Source organism: Sabethes cyaneus, chromosome 2 (genome assembly GCF_943734655.1).
Source record: "Sabethes cyaneus chromosome 2, idSabCyanKW18_F2, whole genome shotgun sequence".
Lineage (NCBI taxonomy): Eukaryota > Metazoa > Arthropoda > Insecta > Diptera > Culicidae > Sabethes > Sabethes cyaneus.
In genome coordinates, this window is record NC_071354.1 from 220705876 (window position 1) to 220724624 (window position 18749).

Consider the following 18749-nt stretch of genomic DNA (forward strand, 5'->3'; position numbering starts at 1 on the left):
TTTTTCATCACAGCAAAGAGCATTCACATGAGAGCCTCCTTCCATGTTGTCTATCAGCACGGCATGGTTGCTCGATTTCCTCTAAGATTATTCGTATCGCGTTTAGTACCACGAAAAGGTAGGGATAAAAGTTACTGGATATGAGGTTGAGAAACACTATGGTATTTAAACACCGGACAGCACAGTGTAAAAGTGCACCATTGTGAGATTACTGCAGCAAGAGAGAGAAAGAGGGACAACGGCAATGTTGCTGTTCTGTTTTGTCATATACATTGGCGTTACAGAAAATATTCTAGTATTGTGCCTGGCAGCTAAATCTAGCTAAAACTATTTTCCCTAATATCAATGTATATGACGGAACGAAACAGCAACATTGTCATTGTTGCTCTTTCTCTTTCTTTGTACAGTGATTTCAGTTGGTCGCAGTTTGATCGCAGTTTGGTGCAATCGCACTTTCAAACAACAGAGTCCAGTTTGGTGGGAAGTGCGATATATAATCCGCCCCATCTGCATCTGCAGAACAGACAGTGGGAATATCTTTACACCTGAACTGCCGCTGGAAGCATATCTGTCCCATGTTGCAAAACACGAGAATGAGAAAATCGCACTCAAAGTTGAACAACTGGTTTTTCTAAAATTATTTAGTTTTTATATTATTATTTGTTGTTCTGAACTATTCACGGGGAAGCCAATTCAGTGGACTGTAACTTAAAAAAAGGGGGTTTCTTTTCTTAACAAAAGACCGACACGACCATTTTGTAAGAATCACGTTTCAATTTTAATTTTTCAGGAAGTTCATTTTTGACACATAGCAAATAACAGTGCGCCCATATATGCACAGAAATAAAAGTATTACCAAAGTTGTTCATCAAAAAAGTTCATTTAATTTTGCACTAAACATCCTCCCCCCTTGGGCTCAGCCCAACACTTCACCTTATATCCTGTTCTTCATTGTCCGTAATCGGGAGCACGGCTACCTTTGTCGTTGGTCTGCTGTATACACCAGAATTAGTGCGCACCTCAACAACGCGAACTATTCCGTCTTGGCCTGGATTCACACCGACGATTCGCCCAAGATGCCAACTCTGAGGGGGAGTGTTATCCTCCTTTAGAAGAACCATCATACCACTTCGTACAGCTGTAGGCACCTTGTTCCACTTATTACGCCTCTGAAGCTCGGTCAAGTAATCATTCGACCACCTCTTCCAGAATGACTGTTTTCGTTTTTGAATCAATTGATACCTGGAGAGTGCGTTTTCCCTGATGTCGTCATACAAAGGTTCAGCAATAGCAGTCATTTCGCGTCCTATCAAGAAATGTCCAGGACTAAGTGCTCGATAATCGTAAGGATCATTCGACTGTTCACACAACGGGCGTGAGTTCAATACAGCCTCAATTTGTATCAATAACGTGTTCATTTCTTCGTAAGTTAGATAGGATTCATTCAACACGCGGTATAGATGGTATTTTGCACTTTTGACACCTGCCTCCCACAGGCCACCTTGGTGAGGAGCCTTGGGAGGGTTGAAACTCCAAGATATGCCTCGAGCCTGGCAGAAATCGTCGAGTTTTTTCTCGAACACTTGCGACTTAAGCAGCTCTTGTAATTGTGTTAATTGCCGACTCGCACCAATAAAGTTTTTACCATTATCCGAAAACAGTTCAGCTACATGACCTCGTCTTCCCACAAACCGTTGCAAAGCTGCAAGAAACGTATCACTTGTCATAGACGTCACAAGCTCGATGTGTATCGCCTTTGTGCACATGCAAACGAACAGTGCAATGTAACCTTTTACTGGTGCCTTCATCCGTCCCTGCTTCAATAACACTGGCCCTGCGTAATCTATCCCGGTTTTAAGAAACGGATCAGTCACAGTCACTCTTGCTTTAGGAAGATCACCCATGAACTGACTTGTTTCTGTCGGCTTTGTTCTAAAGCATTTTATGCATTTCCTCAACACTCTACGGATAGCTTGCTTTCCCTTAATCGGCCAAACTCTGCGACGAATAACTGCCAACAATCCATTCTGTCCCAAATGTAATTGTTCACGATGAAGAGTTTCTATTAACATCTCAGTGAAATGATGTTTTTCTGGAATTATCATCGGATGCTTCTGGTCATATGATAGGTTGGAATACCGTAAACGTCCACCAACTCTCAACAATCGATCCTCTCCATAAATAGGATTGAGATTCAGCAATTTTCCCTTGACGAGTTTCCCATTTTTAATACATTTGATCTCATCGTGAAATTCAACATTTTGAACCACTCTGACAAGCATCTTAAAAGCATCTCGAAAGTCATATCCGTTCAGTCTACCACTGCGACGTTGTCCGCTCAAGGATCTGCAGTTCATTAGAAATCTATTTATGTAACCAGCAATTCTTTCCAACCGACGAAAATTACTAGTGCTCAAGATCAATACCATAATACAGTTATCATCAACAGCATCACTACCATTTATTTCTATTGTGGGATTATTCGATCCACAACTGCTAATCCCAGCACCACAGAAAACTGCCAAGTCGGTTTCCTGCGACCGCAGGAAAGCGGGGCCCTTCCACCACAGCATGTTGTTTGCTAGCTCCGTCGGATACATGCCACGAGATATCAAGTCGGAAGGATTCAATTTCGTAGGAATATAATTCCACTCGTATTTATTTGTAAGCTCACGTATTCGGGAAACTCGATTCCTAACAAATACCGCCACATCTGGTTTCATATTGTTGATCCATGCGAGCACGATTTGTGAATCCGACCACAGCACGACACGACTAACTTCAAGCTCTAATGCGTTAAGTACAGCACTTACTTGCTCCGCCAACAATTTAGCCGCACACAGTTCCAGTCGCGGCATGGTCATTTCAGCTGGATTTGAGACGGATCCTGGTTCTCGTTTTGTTTCTTTTATTGGAGTTACCCTCGATTTTCCACAGAGTAGATAAAGTTCCGCTGACCCATCCTGCTTTAAATTCCTTAAATATATGCAACTCCCGTAAGCTTTCATCGATGCATCGGAGAAACCGTGTATTTCATATCGAGATGCTGCATGTATATTCACTAACCTTGGAATTCGCATACTGGCAATTTTTGGCAACTCATCCCTCAATCGTTTCCACGCAATCAACTGCTCATTCGATAAATGTTCATCCCAAGCTAAGCCCTCACGCCACAGATCTTGCATAATAACCTTTGCGATAACGATTATCGGTCCAAGAAGACCCAACGGATCGAAAAGTTTCGCTATCTCTGACATCACCTGTCGTTTTGTAACATTATCATATTTACTTTCCACTGGGTTTACTCGAAACGCAAAACTATCATCTACCGGATCCCAGAGAAGGCCAAGAGTCTTTATTGTTTCATTTACTTCATTGGTTTTGAAGTTCAACTGTTTTTCTTGAAGCTCCGCAGGGATATCGTTCAACAGAGCAGCATCATTTGCACACCATTTGTGCAATCCAAAACCGCCTCGTCGAAGCAACTGAATCAAATCCGCTTGCAACTGTTTTGCTTCATCTAATGTGGAAGCTCCCGTAAGCACATCGTCGACGTACACACTTCTTTTTATAGCCAGGCTGGCTACAGGGAAATCATCCTTCTCGTCTTCCGCCAACTGGTTTAGAGCACGCGTCGCCAGAAAAGGGGCAGCCGCTGTCCCGTACGTCACAGTTGTCAATTCAATTTCTTGCAACGGGTCAGTTTTCTTTTCGCGCCACAGGATTTTTTGAAATTTGGTATCTCTTTCATCCATTAATATCATCCGATACATTTTCGGCACATCAGCCGTAAATGCATAGCGATAAAATCGAAATCGCAAGACAATGTCGAACAGGGTATCCTGTGCCGGTGGACCAATCATTAACAAATCATTAAGCGACGTTCCCGATGAGCTTTTCGATGACGCATCAAAAACAACTCTCAACTTTGTTGTTGAGCTGTCTGGTCTAATAACACAATGGTGTGGCATATAGTAAGAAATTTCGTTGCTGCCTGCCGTATTCGGTAACAACTTGCAGTGGCCTAACTCAATGTACTCCCTAATGAACGCTGAGTAAAGATTTTTTAGTTCTGGATTTTTATCTAATCTTCCTTCTAACTGATAAAAACGCTTCTCAGCTTGTCGTCGCGAATCACCTAATGTTCCAGCATTCGCACGGAATGGCAATCTTACTACATACCGTCCCTCATCATTGCGAGTGAATGTCTCTACAAAATGCTGTTCGAGATCGTCGTCTATCTTTGAATCACAAATCTGATTGTCAACCGTCCAAAACTTTTTTAGGATGCTGACCAATTCTTTGTCTGCGTCACGAACACTCGTTACATGGTACGACCGAACCGCTGGTGTAACGGCTGAAGAGGCAACAGGTCCCGAAACGAGCCATCCTAGTAGGCTCTCTTGTAACGTTGGAAGGTTTTCTGTCATTTTTACCTTACCTGCCAGTAGAATATCGTAAAAGGCTTCAGCACCGACAAGCATGTCGACGCGAGATGGCTCGTAAAACCTTGGGTCTGCTAAGTGTAGGCCTACTGGTATTGGCCAGCCTTGTACATCCACCCTCGACGCAGGCAACGCACCAGTCACACGTGGTACGACTAAATAATCCAAGCAGAATTCTTGATCAGAAATGTTCGATTTGGCTTTGCAGTGCACACTAAACTTCACTACTGTTTTCATTCCGTTTACACCAGTTACAGGAATATTCACATAATTCTTTTTCAATCGCAACATATCAACCAGTCGTTTCGATACGAAATTCGCCATTGCTCCTGAGTCTAAAAGTACACGGCATTTGTGTTCCTCACCATTTACATCAAAAACACTCACTACTGCAGTAGCCAACAACACTTGCTTGGTTGGTTTTGCAGCATCACAAGGAATCAAACAGTTTGTTACCGTCGTATCATTTTTCAATTGTTCATCACTATTTTTTTCAGTTTCTTTTACAGTACACTTTTTCTCTTCCTGAGAAGCTGGCTCTTCTGGATGTAACAATAAGTGATGGCGTCTAGAACATTTTGTACATTTCACACTGTTTTTGCAGTTCATTGTTCTATGCCCTCTTTTTAAACACGCAAAGCATAGTCCAATTTGCCTCGCCTTATCGTAGCGCTCCTTTACGGCCAACCTCTTAAAAGTGTCACATTTTTCCACCAGATGATTATCTTCACAAACTGGGCAGTTGTCAATTTTCTGAATCGCTGCCGTATGGGTCTTCGCTGCAGCTAATTGAACAGGTCGTGCCATCGGAATTCCACCTCTGCCTTTCTGGATGCTTTTGTAGTTTTCACATCGTTCCAAAACGTGCTGTTGATTTCTAAGGACAGAGATCATTTCTTTGTATATCGGTAACTGTCCGCGCTTTACATTCGACTCCCAAATTCTGCGTGTATCTGGGTCTAACTTTGTTGAAACGAGAGTAGTTATAATCGCTTGAGAGAGCTTGTCCATTTTCAAATCATGAAACTCTAGCGAACTAACACACTTTTCCACGTCATCTGTAAGCGATTTCAATTGATGAAACGATTCGTTTGTCATTGCCTTCAGGTTTAGCAGCTTCAAAACTGTATCGCTAATCAAGGCTGGCAGATTTTCATATTGCTGTGCCAGACTAACCCAGGCTCCTTCGTAATCGTTGTCACGAATAATTTGCTGATCAAATGAACCTTGTGCCCGCCCTACCAGAGCCTTATCCAAAAAATGCAGTTTTGTGGCAGCAGAATCACCCGTACACTTATCTGCAATGTCGCGAAACATTTGTTTAAATTTGAACCACTGGTCGTACCGTCCGTCAAAGCTGGGCAGCGCAGCCTGCTGTAGCACTATCGTTGGCGTTATTCTTACCGACTGCGAAACACTACTGCTGCTTGGTTGACAGTGGTTGCTATCGGGAAACTTAAGAGCATTCTGAGACTTTTCATGTGATTCAATCATCTCACGAATGGCAATGCTAGTAAACTCGTAAAGTTCTTCAAACTCCACAAACTTTGATTCAAATTCATTTCGCCTGGTCGGATCAGCAAGATAAATCTTGTTTTGGAAATCGTTGTACTCTTGATAGGCTGCGTCAACTGTTTTCATGTACAATTGCAATGCATGCACACGAAAACGCTGATAATCAAGACGCGCATATTCAATGGCGTTCCGTATGCGATTCACTTTATTTTTTGCTGACTCACAACACACACTCAAAGCATCAATATTGGCAACTATAGCATTTTTCATTTTTGCTGCCTCCTGCTCGGCCTTCTGCTCACTGACCGACGACTGTGGTACTCTCGGCGAGGGAGAATCACCTTCAGCAGCATCCAAATTTAGCTTCTTCTTATGTCCAGAACGGTGAACCATTTTTAAATCTATTCATATGGGTCACTTCACGATTCCGCGTATTTCACTAATCCGGTTCGAACGCGACCAAGATGTTCTGAACTATTCACGGGGAAGCCAATTCAGTGGACTGTAACTTAAAAAAAAGGGGGTTTCTTTTCTTAACAAAAGACCGACACGACCATTTTGTAAGAATCACGTTTCAATTTTAATTTTTCAGGAAGTTCATTTTTGACACATAGCAAATAACAGTGCGCCCATATATGCACAGAAATAAAAGTATTACCAAAGTTGTTCATCAAAAAAGTTCATTTAATTTTGCACTAAACATTTGTCGCTCATAAAAGTGCTATTTTAGCTTAAATCGTTTCGGTATCTTCGGCGCACTTTTTCGTTATCTTCCAAGCAATAAGTGCGCCGAAGAGACCGAAACGATTTAAGCTAAAATAGCACTTTTATGAGCGATATCGCACTTTGGATGGTACAATTTTCCTTGCAATTGACAATATAACTTGAAAACATTTTATATCGAGTTTTATATGAGACATGATATGAGACAAATATGCGTCCATTTTTCCAGTGGGACAAATTATCTTCAAATTTTTTCGAGTTTTTCTAGTACAGCAAAGTTTCGTTAATTGGTGGTTCGTTAATTGGGCGGTTCGTTAATTGGGTGTTCGCTAATTGGGCTATATGACAACTTGAATGTCAAAATTGTATGGAATTTTCGAGTTTAGAAATTTCTAACAACTGTCAGTCGGCCCAATTAGCGAATCAGCTGGAGTGCAATCGTGGCCCAATTAACGAATTCTGGCTGTATAAACATCATGTTTTCGATTCACATTTTAGAAATATACATCGAATTATAACGTTAGACAACAAAATGTCGAAAATGACTAAATCTAACATGGGACGCTTGTACAAACACCATTTAAGTGCTTACTTTATGCAGCTTTGATCGCCTAAAATCAACCCGTAAACAGCAATTGCTCTTGCAATTCAGCTGCCGTTGTTACTTGGGTCGACCCTCGACGGCAGTGTGCCTGTATGCGGCCTCTACTGTGTATTAACGGTGCTAACTGTCTTCGAACAGCGCATACGTCAAATAATTTTTGACAGCAACGAGCAACATAGATTATTTTTTTATGACGAAACTTTTATAGTGCTAGTTGCTTTGACTACATAGATTTGCATATTGGTACACGTATAGACAGAGCGGAACGTTGAATAGTCAGTGCAAAGGAAAAATCTGCCATTCGAAGTTGCAAAATTTACGCAAAACAAGTGAAGAAGAGTGTTTTAAGAAACCGCAATCTTGGCGAATATTGTGACGTCTGTTGTTTATAAGATTTTCACGCAGTTTTCTTCGGAGCACTCACTGTGCATTGATATTGATTCAAACGGGAAAGTAAATAATTTGTCACGTACTTTCGCTTTCCTCAAATGATAAACCAAGTGATTTCTATTTTCGAGTGTTCATAATTTAAAAAAAAAAGGAAAAATCGTGAAAAGTGCGACGCCAGCATATTGGTTTTCATGCAGTCAATCCAGATTTTAGACGAAGTTTGCAAGTAATTTTACAGTAAGTTAATCGTTCTATTTTTCAATTCTGCCATTATTTTAATGTTAATTATGCTAGGACCTTGCGCATAGTCAAGATACAACATTATGCAAGGTTTTAATAAGTTGGATGGCTTTCGGAGTCGAAATCTGTTTAATATAGACTTAATCGAAAACGCAGTGGAAAGAGGAAACCCGGGAGGGTGTTGACCTTCAGCACAGGTTTTGACTTCGTTCGTGCATCGAGTGGCCTTTGGGCGTTGACAAAACTCGTCGCTCAGCGAAGTAGGTAGATTCTGTCTGCTTCTGTCTACGACATTCTACTCGCGTTGGAAGCGTTCGCTAAATTTTTAAGCTAATTAATTCTAACAAACGAACAGCAGCCAACCAACCCAAGCAACCAGCCACAATCGATAGTAAAGTCAGGCGATCGGTTCACGTCACACTCTTAGTTAGTGTAGTAGGTACAATGTGGGCTGTGATTGTGGAGGTTTTTTACTTGCTACACGGGAAAACTTGATAAGCTCGGAATAAGGCACACTAAATGTATGACGTGGTTCATTTGAATTTATTATCGGTATAGCGTAGTAGCACCAAGTGCTGAAGAAGAAGAAACAACAAAACAAACAATTGAAGGTCGTTTAAGCAAAACAGATACTGGCATTATTATTTGTAGGTTTAAAAAAACAAACTCACACAAAAAAGGAAACGTAAGTGAACGATTTAAAATAGTTTAATTATCTTGACTTTCTGTTTATGAACAGAACCACCTACAAACGCAAGGCAATCCATCGTAGGTAAATATGTATAGAGATTATTATCATGCATATTGTGCTTACAAATGGTGAAATTAGAAAGGAATCCTTCACTAAGTTGAATAAATTTTATTTTATTACGATTGGTTATAAGAAACATGTGACAAACGATGACTTTCGATTCGTTTCGATTTGCTCCGTTGTGAAGTTCCCAATCTATTTTTAATTTATTATCGTGAATGTGATAGAGATTACACATAACAACAGCATGAAGTTCTTTTGCATGACACCAGTAAATTACCAATAAACTTTGAATTGGCTAGTAAATGGTAATTCTAAAACTATTGACATTTGAAAAATTTCTTATTGAAAGGAACTCAGCTTTTTGTGTGGTTCTTAATATTGTACGGGCCTTTGATAACTGTATCGTTGCATAGATCGTGGCTGCCTCACATAGCCCACAAAATAGGTTTTTTTCCATTTTTGCCTTTTGTCATTGCTAGCTGTCATTGTTTGCTGATGCCATAGTTAGGTTATCACATTGAAGCAAGGAAAGCAGAAAGTAACGTGTTAGCTATCTGGGAGTAATCCTAGATGCTAAATTAAACTGAAAATCACACTTAAATTTAATAATTAGCAAGGGCAATGCTTCCCAATGGGTTTCGAACTGGTGGAAACATATGGTGCCCTTAAACAAAAATAGTTGAAGAGCTTGTAAATTATTAATACGTTCAAAACAAACTGTTAGCAGGTGGAACAGAGAGCGACTATACGTCGGTCATTGGTGTAGCTATCGCCGGCAACGATTTCAAGGTAGTTGACAAATGGTCTACCTTGGTGATTCAACTGTGACGGTAGACAATGACATCAACTATGAGATTCGGAGGCATTAGTCGTGCCTACTATGGGTTTCGGTTGAAGCATCCCAGCCCCCGTACAAAGGGCGCTCAGAAAATTGGCTGTTCTCTACGGGCGTGAAACGTGGACAGTGCTCGAAGTGCTGATTTAACACCAACTAGCTGTTCGTCTAAAGAAACGCGAGTACGAGGAGCACGTGCTCGCCGGCGCAGAGCAGCGATACGCCAGCAACGAAACACGGAGTTTCTTTAAAACGGTGAGATGCAGTAATTTTGCCATGCCTGTGATGTGCAATGATAGTGCTGGCAACCTGCTTACCGACAAAGGTGGAGAGGTGGAAGGAGCATTTTCAGACACTATTGAATGGAGAGGTAAATGCGGCGTTCAGCAGGGACAGGATAGAAATTGTAAGCGATGGTCAAGCTGTGGAGCTACCAACACAGGAGGAGGTTAAGAAGGCAATCAGTGAGCTGAAAAACGGTAAGGCTGCTGGGAAGGACGGTATCCTGGCTGAACTTCTAAAAGCGGGGAGCGAGCGGCTGTACGAAGCAATCCACCGGATCATTGTCAGGATCTGGGAGGAAGAACAAATGCCGGAGGAGTGGTTGGATGGCCTCATTTGCCCAATTTTCAAAAAGGGACATGGAATGGAGTGTAAAAACTATCGAGGAATTACATTGCTCAATTCTGCCTACAAGGTGCTTTCCCGTATCCTGTTCTGCAGACTGAGACCGTTAGCGGAGTCCTTCGTCGGCGAGTACCAAGCTGGTTTTCGTGAGGGTCGCTCCACGACGGATCAGATGTTTACCCTGCGCCAGTTGCTAGACAAGTTCCGGGAGTACAACTTGCAGACACACCATCTGTTTGTGGACTTTAAAGCGGCGTACGATTCTGTTAAACGAAATGAGCTGTGGCAGATAATGCTAGAACATGGTTTTCCGACGAAACTAGTTACGCTGATTCGTGCGACGCTGGACGGATCCAAATCATGCGTTAGAATAGCGGGTGAGACCTCAGCTGCTTTCGTGACGTTGGATGGACTGAAGCAAGGGGATGCACTCTCTAACCTGCTGGTCAACATTGCCTTGGAAGGTGCATTACGAAGGGCAAACGTGGAAAGGAATGGAACTATCATCACGAAATCTCACATGCTTCTTGGTTTTGCGGATGACGTCGATATCACCGGAATCAACCGTAGAGCAGTGGAAGAGGCCTTCAGGCCTTTAAAAGGGAAGCTGTGAGATTGGGACTTACCATTAATACCGCCAAAACGAAGTGCATGACTGCTGGTAGGCAACGTGGGAGCCCAAGTGGTGTTGGTGCCGGGGTGGGGTTAAATGGGGAACGATATGAAGTAGTGGAGGAATTTATATACCTTGGTACACTCGTGACATGTAACAACGATGTAAGCCGCGAAGTGAAACGACGAGTTGCAGCCGCGAATCGGACTTTCTACGGATTACGTAGCCAGCTGAAGTTTGCAAATTAGCACAAAATTGGCGCTCTACAGAACACTAATCCTCCCGGTGGCCCTTAACGGACACGAATCATGAGTGCTTAGGGTTTTTAAGCATAAAACTTGGCTGTACCAAGTATACAAATATGCTGATATAGTGAAGATAGTGCAATGTGGCAGGCTGCGGTGGGCTGGACACGTGGCCAGAATGCCCGATGAAATAGTAGCCAAAACTATTTTCAGCAGAGAACCAGGAATAGGCCGTAGACTCCGAGGCAGACCCCGCACCTGGTGGGTGTGTGCTGTCGAAGACGATGCTGGTTCGTTCAGCTGGTGTTCGTGGGGATTGGAGAATGGCAGCCCAGGACCGACGGTACTGGAGGACCATAATTCGTTCGGCGCAGGATCGGTAACGGACCGTTGCCACTAAAGTAAAGTAGTAAGTAAGCTGTTCCAGTCAGTATTTCCGCCAACATCTTAAAAATATGTACAACCGCGGTGTGTTCCACTAAGAATTTAATCAGTCTGTCACAAAGAACATTTCCGGACTGTTGGAAAAAACAGTGATGTTCCTTGTTTATAAAAATGAAACAAACATTATTAACTATTGGGGAATCAAAATTGTTGTTGGGAATATCCTACTACGTGAATTTTATTCCAATATCTCCCGTGATCAACATGGTCAGTATTCTATGAGAAATTGTCGAAGAAACGTCGCCTACAGAACCTGAAAAACATGTTTGTTCCCAAAATGTTGAAGAAAGAAAAACCCCAAACCATGCCAGTCTAAATAAACGCATAACAATAGTGAAAATATAACAATAAACATCTGTTTCCAAATAACAGATTTTGGAAAGAAACCAATTCAACTACAACAAGTAACATACGGAAGGTTTTTTGCCCTAGAAGAACGTTATTGAACAGAACATGGATCGGATGTACGGTTCCGAGGATATGGCCGGAACAAGTAGGAATATATAGGACTTTACCATAGACATCTTGAATCATAACAAACTTATGATACGACACCTCTAAGTACTCTACGTAGAATTGAGAAACTAGATCATTGGTAGTAATATAGAAAGTGTTCAAGGCCTCATTGACCACATCTGAACATACCCATCAATATTTGAATTAAACTAAAATACAAACTGTGCCATTTCTAAGTACTCGGAATTACAAAACCAGTTCATTTGTGGGCATGTAAAGTGTCCAGAGCCACATTGGTCACACCCGGACATGTTCTGGGTGCGTTCCGGATACACCTAGGAAAGCAACCAGTTTCTGAGCTGAACCAACCCCCATCATACGACCCCAATCAGGGATGAAAAAAATCGCTTCTAGCGATCATGATCATAAGAGCAATCAGATTCAGATTCATTGGCATCACTACTTGTAAGCAACAAATCGCGATCTGTATAAATTATGATAAACCTCATGTCAGATCATGTTTATTGCATGATTGCGTTGAGAAGTATAGCAGATACAAACCGTTGTGAGCATCGTATGAATCACAATGCAAACAACATGGTGAGTTTTTTCTCGCAGCTAGGTAAGATGTAACACTAGATTGACTGCTGAGACTGTTTAGAGAACAAAATCTTGTGATCAATGCTAAAGATTCACTGTTTGTCATGATCTGTGCGTGTGGCGATAACCCACAGATTTTCCGTCCCTGGCCCCAATAAAAACTCAAAATTACAAATAAAAGCAGAAAAGGCTATCTAGAGATTTTAGTCAAAATAGTTCAAAGAAAAGTTTAAATACAATTCAATTGATTGATACATTTTATTTCAATCCAAACGTTGAAAACGGCAAAGTAAGTAGACCAAGGCATGCTGTGACTGTTATGCGTGTATCCTTGCTTTTTCAAGCGCAAAGTTTTTCTAAATTTTAGAACGAATTTCAAGTCACTTGTAAGCAAATTGTTTGTAAAAGTATTTTGTAATGTACATTCGAGTGATATTGCGAACATTTTGAAAATTCGTTTCCAAAATTGACTCAATATCAATATCAGCGTTTTTCACAGATGCAAGTGTTACCAGAGATGTCACTATTGCCGTTGCGTGTCAAATATCTGGCAATAGCGGCATCGCTGTACAGAGACTACAGTACAGAGACTATAGTTTACAGAGGCGACAAGGCACTCAAAATCCGCCAAAATTTGAATCAAAACGGAGAGTTACTTTATGTGTGATGGTACTCTCTGCTTTGATTCAAAATTTAGCGGTTTTTGAGTGCCAAGTCGCCTCTGAATCTATAGTCTCAGTAGCTACGTGTGACTGAGTTTCAATACTGGGCAGGCTGCAGTTCAATGACTGCAGTTAGCTTCGGGGTACGATATTGGTCTAACAAGTCAATCGTCGTATGCTCGAATCTCGGCTAGGCGGTGCTACTAGATAGAGTCAGTAGTAATACAGTGGTTTACCGATTTTATCTACCCATCCGAAAATTTTTGGTAGATATATTTGGAAAGTAGACAAATTTGGGGAAAAATAGATTGCTCCAAAATAATTTAAATGAACGAAAAATATTGTTAATATTGACCATTTTCTTCAATTGTGAATTATTTCAGCGTAATTTTGCGCTTAGGGCTCATTTTAGTCATATCTACCATTAGCCATAATGCACGTCAACTCAGTATATTATGAAAAAAGACATATCGAAATTAGGGGGTTCTCTTTTCTGAGTCAGTGTGGTCCCAAAAGTTACCATTTTTTCCACCTTTCTTTCTTTAAAAATTCATCACTCTTGATCTATTGAACCGATTTGAATGATGTTAATACCAAATGGAAAGTATTTTAATGAGCTTTTCAGAAAAAATATACTGAAGCCTAGTTTTTTTTTATTATCTCAAAAATATTGAAAACATTCACTTTTTGTGTTTACATGGTGTGTAGACCAAAGAAACTCTAAGTTTTCATAAAGTGTCGAGAATACAATGGAAACGCATGGTTTTTGTTTTTACTAGTAATAAAAACACAGAGAACAGACTACCAGCTAATCGACGAGACGTATGTAAAAGGTTTTTATGTAATCAACAAGTAATCCTTCGATGGAGCACCTCTCGAGCAGTAAGTGGTAAACTAAAACTTGATGTCGCTGCCATCGCTACTATGCAACTCCAGCACAAAATAATATTGGTAAAGGTGCATGCATATTTTTTATGCGTTTGGCAAACTGTTTCTGGAGGGCGCCACCGGCAGATTTTAGACACAAAAAGTCGATTACTTTCTTCGAGCCTGTTAATCTGTTCTCTGTGATAAAAGGGTTTTTTTGACAAAGGAATGCGTCTCTAAAATAAAATGCCATGCGAGTCCATTACATTTTCGTAACTTTATTTCTTAAAAAAAAGACTATCTCAAAAACTAAAAATATCACATCTGTTTTTTTATATCGTATGTAAACAAGTAACCTCCCAGTTGGCTCCGAGGTATGACGCTGGCCTAATAAGCCAGTCGTCGTATGTTCGAATCTCGACTGGGAGAAGTTGTTAGAGTCAATAGGATCGTAGCAACTGGCCCTGCAATTGTCCTGCACTCTAACAGCTGGCTGCGAAGTCTGTCGTATAAAAACAGAAGGTCAAGTTTCGATAACGGAATGTAGCACCTAGGCTTTGCTTTGCTATGTAAACAAGTAGCTTGCCATTGAATGCATTATTAAAAAAAATAGATAACGAACATTTTAAATGTTTTAGGTGATTTTAAGGTGATTTTTGCAATCATGAAAAACTTTAAACGTCAGTTTATTGTTTTTTTTCTGAAAACCTCATTAAAATACAATTTTTTAGTAATAAAATCATTAAAATCGATTAAATGGTTCAAAAGATGAGAATCTATAAGAAAAGAAAGGTGATAATCATAGTTCCTAGCGGAGACGAGGTGTGCCCGTTAGCGTTACGGTATAGAAAAATCTCACAAAGGATCATTGTGAAATGCTAAATTATGCGTTACAAAATAAATGAAAGTTACTTTGCGTATTTGACTTCAGCATTACTATACCCATTGTGTGTATAATTACACACCACAAATGCCATATAGTAAACTATAAAATACAAAGAAATATTCTCTGTTATGCATAAATCCATGAAATCTTCCAAATTTTCATGCCGCACGGTTAAAATAACAATTTAAAAAAAGGTAGATAAAACCGGGTCAAAATGGTTGACAAAATCGGGGGTACCTAAAATCGGGTGTAGATTAAACCAGGTGTAGATATAATCGGAATACCACTGTATTGCACTAGCCCTGTAACTGTCCTGTACTGTAACAGCCGGCTACGAAGTCTGTCGATAAAGAGGGGTCAAGTCTTAGAAAGACGCTTATGTGCAAGGCTTTGCTTTTTTTGTAGTCCAATGAGCGTTACTGAGCGCAGCACCCTGTTTTCGAAATGCTTCACTTGGATGTAGGACTGTCAGAGGATGAGAAAATCAAAGCAAAGGAAAGACCGAGGAAAATACAGTCACAAATGAAAGATAACAAAGACATACGCGATGAGGGTTGGTAGGAGGTGGATAAGCCGGTAAGCAGCATACTCAACTTTGCAAGGGAAGAAGTGTGAGAAGTAGAAGAGCAGTATAAACCAATTATTATGACAATTGTTAATGCTGGTGAGTCTTGTGACTCCTATCTTTTGTCCAATGCTGGAAGGTGCATGGGTCGAACCAAGCTATAATCTAAGATTATAACCGGATTAGAACCCACAACACCCGCCAGGGCATGTCGTTCGCTAGTACCTATGCACCTTTGAACCACCGAGGCGCTGGACAAAAGGAGACTGCACAACCCCTTTATTAAGGTAGCGACGTATCTGGTTGAGTTATTTTTAGACACAAATTGTGCCTCTTCCTCCGTCTACTGTAGAAACCACCAACCGAGAAGTTTTAATCTAACTTGTTTTTACTGGCAGGACGACGACACTATGCAGGCCCTTTATTTGACGCTCGCATTTTTCGATTTTTTGGAATGACACCCAGTCCCAAACCTTGCCGTAAGACGTAGTCCTACGTCAAAATTGTCGCTGGAGAAAATTTAATAACTGGATTCAACGTTAAACCTAAACCTAAAACGGTAAAACGGCTTAGTCATTCTGATTTAAAACGAACCTGCTTTCGGTTAAAGAAGCAAGAGAAAATAATGAAAAGATTACAACCATGGAATCTGTTGGTTGGATCTCAAATAAGTTTCAATGCTTGGCATAAAAGACAAGCGCATTTGAATACTGCGGATAGAGAGATGCTAATGAAGAAGAAAATGGTTGAAGATAACAACTACACATGTCAGAAGCGATAGATACAGTAAATGGATCTTTGATGGGAAATCAGCAGGTTTAAAATTTCCAAACGTGAAACAGTCTAGATCAAAGAAGTGGTATAATTAGATGTAGTGAATCAAAACCACAAAAGTTCTAAACAATGGACACAATGATCTAGCCTGCTGACAAGAAAAAAATCAAACTAAGTAAAGATAGAATGTTGACAGCACCTCATAGCTGATGGTTGGCAAAGTCATGCTGACAAACCACGCGCAAAACTCACAAAAATATGAAACCAATCTCAAAAGAATAAATAAAACGGTACACATCGTTATCTAGTTCTTAGTTCATACATCGTCTGATACATCGTTGAATTGCGTCTCAGTTTTTGCTAGCTTGAAGCGACGTTTTTTTTTAATTTAGGTATTTACAGTATTCAGAAATATTTTGTTTGCACAAATCTTCCAATCAACGGGTGAAGTGCGTTGATTGATTATGTTGCTTAGAATCTTTCTTCAGAAAAATCTGTCATTCTTACCATATTGTTGAAGGCACATAAAGTGTCTTCATTCAAGCACAACGACACGTAGACTAAACGTCAAATAATCTCTTCACTTTCAGCAAAATTATAACGTCATAATGGCATCAACCGTCGAGCGCCCGACCCACCCGACACCCACAGCACCCAGCTTGGAAGATCTTAACTCAGCATCCACCTCAGCTGCCGGCAACGCTACTTTTGCAGAACCAGAAACAGCAGGGTCAACAACAACGAGCACCACCTCGGAGAGCAACTCGGATTCATCGAAAGGTTCGACAGAGCAACCGACCAACAGCAGCAGCAGCAGCAACAATGAAGAGGAAAAAAAGGACGATTCCATGTTTGAATGCAATATCTGCCTGGATACGGCCAAGGATGCGGTGGTCAGCATGTGTGGCCATCTCTTCTGCTGGCCCTGTATACACCAGTGGATGAACGGCTACCGGAACACGTGTCCGGTTTGCAAATCGTCCATCAGCAAGGAGAAAGTCATTCCACTGTACGGACGAGGCGGAAGCAAGGAAGATCCAAGGTAGGTCGTTTTTTGTCGGTAATTTTGATTCAAATTTTAAAAAGCGTATTGTATTTTGCAGAAAAACAGTTCCGCCGCGTCCGGCTGGACAGCGAACTGAACCGGAGCAGCCGCAAGGTTTCCAAGGCTTCACCGGAGACGGTGGCTTTCATATGTCATTCGGCATTGGTGCTTTCCCATTTGGGTTTTTCACATCTACTCTCAACTTTGGAGATTTTCGCGGTAATCCCCCACACGAAAATACACGCGAGTTCGATGAGGACCACTTTCTGTCGCAAATCTTCTTGTACGTGGCATTGGTCTTTATGGCATGGCTGGTTTTAGCCTAGATGCAGCATCGGTAAGGCATTGATGAAATATGCAAAATTGTACATGCGTTGTGATATAAAAATTTACAAACCCGCGAATGAAAGACGTTTTGGCAACGGTAGCAACCTCATGAATCAATATAAAAATATTAAAGTGGTGTTTTGGGTTTATGAAACAAAATAGTACACAAAAACGATACAAGACCACAGGTCCTTTTGGGAGGTATCGATGAACCGACAAGGAATGTCTATAATAGACAATAGCTAGTTTTCGTCGTATCTTAGACATTTCTGCAATCAGTGTACCCTGGAACCGTCGTTGAATTGGTGGCGTTTTCACCAGAAGTTACTGTACATTTTCCGTTTTTATTTTATCCGATTTTATCTGCCTCTATATTTCTAGAAACTATGTGTATTAAACAAATAAAATTATGAAAGCAAATCATTTACATGTCGCTGTATTTTTTCTTACTAAAAGTAACTCTTAAAAATGAGCAGTGTAATTTATTCGAGGACTCGTAAGTGAAGGACATTACGAGACGAATAAAATTTGAAATTTAGTCAACCATTGTTGCGATTCAATAAAAACGTGATGACCGTTCTGGGCAATGCCAAGAGTCTAGAATATACCAAAGTTATCATATAGAGCAATTCCAGCTCAAAACTCAAATATTTAAATTCTGCAGTTTTTGAAAAAACACAAACAAAATCAAATTCTCGTCGTAGACTTAAATACTCCGGCAACGCAAACTTTTGTTTCAAAAATGAAATAATTGCTCAAAACTTCATTCTTTATCAATACTTCCTGTTGCTTTCGGCCTCCTCATTTCGTTGCAATTCTCTTCTTGCTCAGCAAGCTAAGTTCAAAATTTAGCAAATTATTTGTAGTGTAAAACGTTGTCAACTTTTGAGTAAGATAACACCGAAAGCAAACACATTCCCAGATCCTGTTACGCCGGGGCTGTCACCGGTAGTACGAGGTTCGGTAAAAAATTATCAGGCCGGCTTCATGGGAGCTCGCGCCACTACGGCTACGGCCCAAATTTTTATCGTCCGACAGATCTTGCAAACATGACGGTAGTACAACATGTCCATGCAGACATCTTTGTTGACCTCAAAGCAGCATACGATACAGTTGATCGAGATCAACTATG

At 40.8% G+C, this 18749-nt stretch overlaps 2 protein-coding genes across 3 annotated transcripts; one reads left to right on the forward strand and one right to left on the reverse strand.

Annotated features, from left to right (window-relative positions):
- Positions 1-2316: 2316 nt before the first annotated feature.
- Positions 2317-6353, reverse strand: LOC128736679 (uncharacterized). The gene is made up of 3 exons (XM_053831168.1): positions 6185-6353; positions 2427-6076; positions 2317-2346 (listed from the first exon to the last, which is right to left on the reverse strand). Exons 1-3 carry the CDS (start codon positions 6351-6353, stop codon positions 2317-2319), a joined length of 3849 nt encoding a protein of 1282 aa, XP_053687143.1.
- A 1164-nt stretch (positions 6354-7517) lies between these two features.
- On the forward strand, positions 7518-18132 carry LOC128734579 (E3 ubiquitin-protein ligase RNF185-like). Of its 2 annotated transcripts, none has more exons than XM_053828845.1 (3): positions 7518-7914; positions 16836-17287; positions 17349-18132. In XM_053828845.1, the coding sequence occupies exons 2-3, from the start codon at positions 16854-16856 to the stop codon at positions 17614-17616; spliced, it is 702 nt and encodes a 233-aa protein (XP_053684820.1). In that variant the 5' UTR covers positions 7518-7914; positions 16836-16853; the 3' UTR covers positions 17617-18132. The 2 variants fall into 2 exon arrangements, with proteins under 2 accessions (XP_053684820.1, XP_053684821.1); XM_053828846.1 differs by lacking the exon at positions 7518-7914 and adding an exon at positions 8358-8602.
- Positions 18133-18749: the final 617 nt, after the last annotated feature.

Coding starts and splice junctions, on each gene's coding strand:
- LOC128736679 (XM_053831168.1), bottom strand. CDS start 6,353: ATGGTTCACCGTTCTGGACATAAGAAGAAGCTAAATTTGGATGCTGCT. Junction 6,077..6,184: donor TGATGCTTTGAGTGTGTGTT/GTGAGTCAGCAA, acceptor ACATGAAAACAG/TTGACGCAGCCTATCAAGAG. Junction 2,347..2,426: donor TTGATGATAACTGTATTATG/GTATTGATCTTG, acceptor AATGAACTGCAG/ATCCTTGAGCGGACAACGTC.
- LOC128734579 (XM_053828845.1), top strand. CDS start 16,854: ATGGCATCAACCGTCGAGCGCCCGACCCACCCGACACCCACAGCACCC. Junction 17,288..17,348: donor GGAAGCAAGGAAGATCCAAG/GTAGGTCGTTTT, acceptor TGTATTTTGCAG/AAAAACAGTTCCGCCGCGTC.